We start from the raw sequence: 9,494 nt of genomic DNA, 5'->3' as shown, positions 1-9,494 counted from the left end.
TAACGCTGTAATAAACATGAACATGCTGACATCTCTTTGAGATCCTGATTTTAGATCCTCTGGCTATATACCCAGAAGGTGAGATTGCTCTACATTGTTCTTTACAGTGACTGCACCAACTTACATTTCCACCAACAGGGTTTCAGTTTTGCTACATCCTCACCAGTCCTTGTTATCGATTTTTTGATATATTAGTCAATCTAACAGATGTGAGGTGACATCTAATTGTTGTTTTGATTTGGATTTTCCAGATGATTAATGTTGAGTAACTTGTCATGTACTTCATGGCCGTTTGTATGACTTCTTTTGAAGAAATGTCTTTTCAAGTCCTTTGCTCACTTTTTAGTTGGATTTTTTTGTTTTTCTTTTGAGTTGTGGGAGTTGCTTATATATTTTGGATATTAACACCTCATCAGATAAATGGTTTACAAGTATTTTTGCCCATTATGTAGGTTGCCTTCTTTGCTGTACAGAAGTTGTTCAGTTTGATATTATCCCACTTGTCTATTTTTGTTTTTCGTGCCTGTACTTTTGATATCATATTCAATAAATCATTGCTAAGGCCAATGTTAAGAAGATTTCCCCCTATGTACTCTTCTAAGAGTTTTATCATTTCATGTTTTACACGTAAGCCTTTAATCCATTTGAGTTGACTTTTTGTATTATGTGAAAAAAGGTCCAATTTTATTCTTTTGCATGTTAATATTCAGTTTTCCAAGTAGCATTTATTGAAGTGACTACCTTTTCCCCATTTAATACTCTTGGCATCCTTGTTGAAAATTAATTGACTCATTACTTCATTTATCAATAAAATGTACTCCCTTATTTTCCATTAGCCAATCATATTTGTTTTCATCATTAAAAACCTTTTTTCTCTAACTTCTTCAAAGTAATTCCTACATGATTCCAGGACTATAGCATATCTGTTAACACATATGTACACTCAGGTTTAGCTACAACTGATCTTTACTTAAAAATGTTGTTCATGGTTTTATTAGGTTTTAAGGGTTACTGTCCATAAATAAACCTTAATAAGCTAAGGATCTACTTCCTTTACTATTCTCCATAATACACTGGCCTGCTATCACCTGTTAACGTCTTACATGAAGAACAAACATCACTTAACTCACATTGCAGTGTTGGACTTCTGTGTATAAGCCTTCAAATTAGCACATTCCTATGCTTGAGAAAAATCAATCCAGGATGATAATACCATAAGTACGTATTAACCCTAACTAACACATGTGAGTAGATTAAATGATATTAAAACACTTTGATAAATAAGAATTGATACTTAAGACTGAGTGTGGTGGCTCACACCTTTAATCTCAGCACTTCGGTAGGCTGAGGCAGGCCGATTACCAGAGGTCGGGAGTTCAAGACCAGCCTGACCAACATGGAGAAACCTCATCTCTACTCAAAATACAAAATTAACTGGGAGTGGTGGTGCATGACTGTAATCCCAGCTTCTCCGGAGGCCGAGGGAGGAGAATCGCCTGAACCTGGGAGGTGGAGGTTGCGGTGAGCCGATACCACACCATTGCACTCCAGCCTGGGCAACAAGGGCAAAACTCCATCTCAAACGAAAAAGCAATTTAAATTTAAATAGTAACTTAAAATATGGGTTACTATTATTGGTAATAGAAAAACTATAAGGGGCTTACTGAATTAGGTTTATTTAAAAGATGTTTTGAAAATGGTTTACAGCGGAGGTAAAGTTCGGGAGAGAGGGAGAGAAATGCGTCAGCGCGAGGGAGCCGAGTGGCCGCCATTGCTGAGCCCGGCAGCGGCGGGCTCTGGGGAAGGGGGAGGGACGGGGCCGCCGCCGGTGGCGGGGAGGGAGGGACAGGGTGAGCAGGCTGCTGGGGCCGTGGGGCTCAGGGTTTCGGGGCGTGTGTGTCGGGGAGGGCGGGGAGAGGTGGCTGAAGGGACGCGCCGCTCGGTGAGCGCGCCGTGGAAGAGAGGCGAGCCGAGAGTGGAGGAGGAGGTGGCGGCGGCGGGAGCGCTCCCCAGGAATGTCCCTGCCGCCGCCACCGCCGGGGCAGCTGCCGTTGAGGAGGAGACGGAGGAGACAGACGTTGTTAGGAAGATGATCCCTATGATCTTGAAGATGTTTCTGCACAGAAATGAGGGAAATACAAAGAACCAAATACAGTTCTGAAATTTGGAATCTGTATTTTGAGATGATTTTGTTTTCAGCATGAGAAGCGTATCTAGTCACCTTTATGAATGTAGAGACATGAGAAGAGAGTTATGATGACAAAAACAAAGAGCCTCGTCCCCCATCCTACACTATCAGTGTAGTTGGACTCTCTGGGACTGAAAAAGACAACGGTAACTGTGGTGTTGGAAAGTCTTGTTTGTGCAATAGATTTGTACGCTCAAAAGCAGATTAATATTATCCAGAGCATACTTCTGTGCTTAACACCATTGACTTTGGAGGACGAGTAGTAAACAATGATCACTTTTTGTACTGGGGTGACATAACACAAAATGGTGAAGATGGAGTAGAATGCAAAATTCATGTCATTGAACAAACAGAGTTCATTGATGACCAGACTTTCTTGCCTCATCGGAGTACGAATTTGCAACCATATATAAAACGTGCAGCTGCATCTAAATTGCAGTCAGCAGAAAAACTAATGTACATTTGCACTGATCACTTAGGTTTACAACAAGGCTTTGAACAGAAGCAGATGTCTGAAGGGAAGCTCAATGTAGACGGATTTTTTTTTTTTTTAGTTAGAAACAGGGTTTTATTTGTGAAAACAGAAAAATCAAACAATATTTTAAAAATCCAGTCTACTGATGTCATCATATTTGGCTTGGAATACCTAAGAACGCAGTAACTGAAGTGTCTGTTCTAAAAACATAAACATTTTTTGATATCAGTACCAACCCACTTTAATGTATATGTAAATAAGAGAACTTTGCTTGAAAAATACAAATATACATATTCAAGAGCACTACCAAATTTTGAAGCTAATGTATTCATTGCCAGCATATTATACATAACTAAAAGTCATTTTAAATGTTTTCTAAACAGGGACTGATGTGGATATCAACAATGGTTTCATCCTAAAACTGAGTTTTAGTATCTGTTTAGTATAGTTTATCTATTTAGTTAAAGCACATTACAACAATTTTTTACTGTTCCTTGTGGCTAGTTTATTTTCATTTTTTTAGAGTTGGAATCTTGCTACGTTGTCCACGGTGGATTCAAAATCCTGGACTCAAGAGATCCTCCTGCCTCAGCCTCTTGAGCAGCTGGGACTACAGGAATGTACTGTCACACTCCACAGCTGATGTTGTAATAAAGTACCACTGAGTATCAGACTGAAAACATCCCAGAACTTTAGACCAGGTAAAGGGAGCCAATGAGATAATGAAAAGTGACATCAGATGAAAGTTGTGAATCTGTGAAAGTTTCAAACCAGTTTTTTCAAGTAGTCTACAGATGATTTGATAGGGTAAGACCAGTTCTTTACACAACATAGCAGCCATTATGTTTGAGTACTAATATTTCTTTTCCCGTTGATATTTGTGAAATTTTCTGTTCTGTTACTTTTTATGGATTCTAACAAGACTTTGATTTTTTCATTTGTAGGCTTTCTGCTTTTCTTCTTGCCAAGGGATTTTCTGTTTGCTCCAGATGTAGCAGCAGGGCTACCAGGCCCCAGGGCTGATTGCCTGATATGGAAGGTCCATCTAGATCTTCCTGTTGTAAAATGTAGATGGATTTTTATTATGCATTGAGGTAAGTCAGGGATGCAATAGGAAGTTTGATGAACAACTTAAGTTTGTGAATAACCTTTTTGTCCAGTTATCAAAATCAAAAAAACCTGTGATAATAGCGGCAACTAAATGTGATGAATGTGTGGATCATTATCTTAGAGAAGTTCAGGCATTTGCTTCAAACAAAAAGAATCTTCTTGTAGTGGAAACATCAGCACTATTTAATGTCAACACTGAAACATGTTTCACTGCACTGGTACAAATGTTGGATAAAACTCGTAGCAAGCCTAAAGTGATTCCCTATTTGGATGCTTATGAAACACAGAGACAACTTGTTGTCACAGCAACAGATAAGTTTGAAAAACTTGTACAGACTGTGAGAGATTATCATGCAACTTGGAAAACTGTTAGTAATAAATTAAAAAATCATTCTGATTATGAAGAATGCATCAACTTAGAGGGAACAAGAAAGGCCAGAAATACATTCTCTAAACATATAGAACAACTTAAACAGGAACACATGAGAAAATGGAGAGAAGAGTATATAAATACTTTACCAAGAGCTTTTAACACTCTTTTGCCAAATCTAGAAGAGATTGAACATTTGAATTGGTCAGAAGCTTTGAAGTTAATGGAAAAGACAGCAGATTTCCAGTTAATGTTTTGTGGTGCTAGAAAAAACACCTTGGGATGAAACCGACCATATAGACAAAATTAATGATAGGCGGATTCCATTTGACCTCCTGAGCACTTTAGAAGCTGAAAAAGTCTATCAGAACCATGTACAACATCTAATATCTGAGAAGAGGAGCGTAGAAATGAAGGAAAAATTCAAAAAGACTTTGGAAAAAATTCAGTTCATTTCACCTGGGCAGCCATGGAAGGAAGTTACGTGCTTTGTTATGGAGGATGAAGCCTTCAAATATATCACTGAAGCTGATAGCAAAGAGGTATATGGTAGGCATCAGCGAGAAATAGTTGAAAAAGCCAAAGAAGACTTTCAAGAAATGCTTTTTGAGCATTCCAAACTTTTTTATGATTTAGATCTTAATGCAACACCTAGTTCAGATAAAATGAGTGAAATACATACAGTTCTGAGTGAAGAACCTAGATATAAAGCTTTACAGAAACTTGCACCTGATAGAGAATCTCTTCTTCTTAAGCATATAGGATTTGTTTATCATCCCACTAAAGAAACATGTCTTAGTGGCCAAAATTGTACTGACATTAAAGTGGAGCAGTTACTTGCTAGTAGTCTTTTACAGTTGGATCGTGGCCGCTTAAGATTATATCATGATAGTACCAATATAGATAAAGTTAACCTTTTCATTTTAGGGAAGGATGGCCTTGCCCAAGAACTAGCAAATGAGATAAGGACACAATCCACTGATGACGAGTATGCCTTAGATGGAAAAATTTATGAACTTGATCTTCGGCCGGTTGATGCCAAATCACCTTACTTTTTGAGTCAATTATGGACTGCCGCCTTTAAACCACATGGGTGCTTTTGTGTATTTAATTCCATTGAGTCATTGAGTTTTATTGGGGAATTTATTGGGAAAATAAGAACGGAAGCTTCTCAGATCAGAAAAGATAAATACATAGCTAATCTTCCATTTACATTAATTCTGCCTAATCAGAGAGATTCCATTAGTAAGAATCTACCAATTCTCAGGCACCAAGGGCAGCAGCTGGCAAACAAGTTACAATGTCCTTTTGTAGATGTACCTACTGGTACATATCCTCGTAAATTTAATGAAACTCAAATAAAGCAAGCTCTAAGAGGAGTACTGGAATCAGTTAAACACAATTTGGATGTGGTGAGCCCAGTTCCTGCCAATAAGGACATATCAGAAGCTGACTTGAGAATTGTCATGTGTGCCATGTGTGGAGATCCATTTAGTGTGGATCTTATTCTTTCACCCTTCCTTGATTCTCATTCTTGCAGTGCTGCTCAAGCTGGACAGAATAATCCCCTAATGTTTGATAAAATCATTGGTCAAAAAAGGAGACAAAGGGGCCGGGCGTGGTGGCTCAAGCCTGTAATCCCAGCACTTTGGGAGGCCAAGGCGGGTGGATCACGAGGTCAAGAGATCGAGACCATCCTGGTCAACATGGTGAAACCCCGTCTCTACTAAAACTACAAAAAATTAGCTGGGCATGGTGGCACGTGCCTGTAATCCCAGCTACTCAGGAGGCTGAGGCAGGAGAATTGCCTGAACCCGGGAGGCGGAGGTTGCGGTGAGCCGAGATCGCGCCATTGCACTCCAGCCTGGGTAACAAGAGCGAAACTCCGTCTCAAAAAAAGAAAAAAAAAAAAAAAAAAAGGAGACAAATATAGATAACAATATTATCATACCACTCTTCAATTGGAGTAAGAAAAGATGAACTAGTTCATGGGTATATATTAGTTTACTCTGCAAAATGGAAAGCATCACTGGGAATGCTTCGAGCATTTCCATCGGAAGTTCAAGACACCATTCCTGTACAGCTGGTGGCAGTTACTGACAGCCAAGCAGATTTTTTTGAAAATGAGGCTATCAAAGAGTTAATGACCGAAGGAGAACACATTGCCACTGAGATCACTGCTAAATTTACAGCATTGTATTCTTTATCTCAGTATCATAGGCAAGCTGAGGTCTTTACTCTGTTTTTTAATGATGTTCTAGAGAAAAAAAAGTGATAGAAAATTCTTACTTGTCTGATAACACAAGGGATTCAACCCATCAAAGTGAAGATGTTTTTCTACCATCTCCCAGAGATTGTTTTCCCTATAACAACTACCCTGATTCATTCAGATGATGACACAGAAGCACCACCTCCTTATAGTCCAATTGGGGATGATGTACAGTTGCTTCCAATGTCTAGTGACTGTTCCAGATATAAATTAGATTTGGAAGGAAATGAATATCCTATTTATAGTACCCCAAACTGTCATGACCATGAATGCAACCATAAAGTGCCTCCACCTATTAAACCTAAACCAGTTGTACCTAAGACAAATGTGAAAAAACTGGATCCAAACCTTTTAAAAACAATTGAAGCTGGTATTGGTAAAAACCCAAGAAAGCAGACTTCCCGGGTGCCTTTGGCACATCCTAGAGATATGGATCCTTCAGATAACTTTGCGGAACTCATTGATACAATTTTCAAACAGAAGGGCTATTCTGATGAGATTTATGTTGTCCCAGATGATAGTCAAAATCGTATTAAAATTTAAAACTCATTTGTAAATAACACTCAAGGAGATGAAGAAAATAGATTTTCTGATAGAACCTCAAAAAGTCATGGGGAACGGAGGCCTTCAAAATACAAATATAAATCTAAAACCTTATTTAATAAAGCCAAGTCATACTATAGAAGAACACATTCAGATGCAAGTGATGATGAGGCTTTCACCACTTCTAAAACAAAAAGAAAAGGGAGACATTGTGGAAATGAAGAAGATCCACTTCTTTCTCCTGTTGAAACTTGGAAAGGTGGCATTTATAATCCTGCAATCACTTCTGACCAGGAGTTAGATGATAAGAAGATAAAGAAGAAAACCAAGAACTTCAATCCACCAAAACGTAGAAATTGGGAAAGTAATTACTTTGGGATGCCCCTCCAGGATCTGGTTACAGCTGAGAAGCCTGTACCACTACTTGTTGAGAAATGCGTGGAATTTATTGAAGATACAGGGTTATGTACCGAAGGACTCTACCATGTTAGCGGGAACAAAACTGACTAAGACAATATTCAAAAGCCGTTTGATCAGGATCATAATATCAATCTGTTGTCAATGGAAGTAACAGTAAATGCTGTAGCTGGAGCTCTTAAAGCTTTCTTTGCAGATCTGCCAGATCCTTTAATTCCATATTCTTTTCATCCAGAGCTATTGGAAGCAGCAAAAATCCTGGATAAAACAGAACATCTTCATGCCTTGAAAGAAATTGTTATGAAATTTCATCCTGTAAACTATGATGTATTCAGATACGTGATAACACATCTAAACAGGGTTAGTCCGCAAAATAAAATCAACCTAATGACAGCAGACAACTTATCCATCTGTTTTTGGCCAACCTTGATGAGACCTGATTTTGAAAATAGAGAGTTTCTGTCTACTACTAAGATTCATCAGTCTGTTGTTGAAACATTCATTCAACAGTGTCAGTTTTTCTTTTACAGTGGAGAAACTGTAGAAACAACCAACATTGTGGCTCCACCACCACCTTCGAATCCAGGACAGTTGGTGGAACCAGTGGTACCACTTCAGTTGCCGCCACCATTGCAACCTCAACTGATACAACCACAATTACAAACGGATCCTCTTGGTATTATATGAGTAGGAATTGATTGCAAACAGGCTGGATTTGGACAAAACGCAAATCTAGACATGCATGTTTCAGGGTTCAAGTAATATACTTTATGTTTCATACAGATAATTCATATTCAAAATGATGACATTTTCTCTTTGAACTAGATGGTATTCCTTATTCACTTACATTACAAATCTAAGAACATGTGATATGCATGACTGGAGAGGTTTAATTTTTATAAACAAAAATAGCTATAAAATACAAAGCTGCTGCTGCATGCAACCTTATTGCAATCAGTATATCATTCCTGTGGCAATTTCTGTCACATTATGTTGTGAATAAAATTTTTCTATAGAAATTTAAAAAAATGGTTTACGGGCCAGGCGCGGTGGCTCAAGCCTGTAATCCCAGCACTTTGGGAGGCCGAGGCGGGTGGATCACGAGGTCAAGAGATCGAGACCATCCTGGTCAACATGGTGAAACCCCGTCTCTACTAAAAATACAAAACATTAGCTGGGCATGGTGGCGCGTGCCTGTAATCCCAGCTACTCAGGAGGCTGAGGCAGGAGAATTGCCTGAACCCAGGAGGCAGAGGTTGCGGTGAGCCGAGATCGCGCCATTGTACTCCAGCCTGGGTAACAAGAGCAAAAACCCGTCCCAATAACAAAAAAAAAAAAAAAAAAAAAATGGTTTACAGCAAAATGCATATGAATTTGATAGTACAATAAAAATAAAAGACAATAAGCACATTTTCTAAAATGTTATTGTTTCTCAAAAGCTATTTCAGTGAATAGATTTATATTTCTTTTACCAGAGTTCAGACAAATTCCAACCACTAGTATTGGACTGTAGGCCTTTTATTTCTTTTATGCACCAAAGTGAAATACCCTAGCATGGCTATAATGAATACATTTTAAACAATTCTGCTAACTCCATTTTGCCCACCCTAAGCTATGTAGGGCATTCTGTTCCGAAAGCTTGTGGTCTGAGACAGCTGACATCTTTGTAACCAATTTTCTGAGAAACAGGGCCCACCTGCCCTGTACATCCTGTATCTGCAATTGTGTAACTGCTACCCCATGCTGCTGCCTCACATCCTGAGTAAAAAAACAACTTTAAGTAGAACTTTTTTGTTAGGCATCCCCACTTCCCCTAACCTGATCCTTCTGCTTCTGTAATAATCTGCTTACCACCCCCTGACCCTAAACTGGTATAAAAATGTCGACTGCCCTTTGTTCTTGGTCGACAGGATTGAGCTCTAGCTGACTCTCGGACTCCGGCATAAAGGTGGACTCTCAACAAACTCAGCGCGTGGCGCTTCTGTTTAAACTTGCTCGAGTATAACAAAAGGGAGTAAATCAAATATAAAATATGACCAAAGATAATTTTTTAAAAAAGAAAACATCTTTTGGCAAGAATTTAACCTGGAGTTTTCTTTTTTCTTTTTTTTTTTTTTTTTTT

The 9,494-nt window shown here is 38.7% G+C and overlaps 1 protein-coding gene across 1 annotated transcript; it reads left to right on the top strand.

Moving 5' to 3' along the window:
• Positions 1-1,696: 1,696 nt before the first annotated feature.
• LOC116545650 (rho GTPase-activating protein 5-like) lies at positions 1,697-8,387 on the top strand. Its single transcript, XM_032272184.1, is given in 9 exon segments — positions 1,697-2,080; positions 2,244-2,717; positions 3,713-4,393; positions 4,395-5,761; positions 6,067-6,410; positions 6,413-6,528; positions 6,530-7,009; positions 7,011-7,143; positions 7,146-8,387. Coding segments are annotated over 9 exon segments (4,893 nt in total). The 3' UTR covers positions 8,060-8,387.
• The last annotated feature ends 1,107 nt before the right edge of the window (positions 8,388-9,494 follow it).

This window comes from Sapajus apella, unplaced genomic scaffold (genome assembly GCF_009761245.1).
Source record: "Sapajus apella isolate SASKATOON/1434 unplaced genomic scaffold, GSC_monkey_1.0 scaffold319, whole genome shotgun sequence".
In the NCBI taxonomy this organism is placed as follows: Eukaryota; Metazoa; Chordata; class Mammalia; order Primates; family Cebidae; genus Sapajus; species Sapajus apella.
Note: the sequence above shows the minus strand (reverse complement) of the source record. Positions and strands in the feature narration are given on the sequence as shown.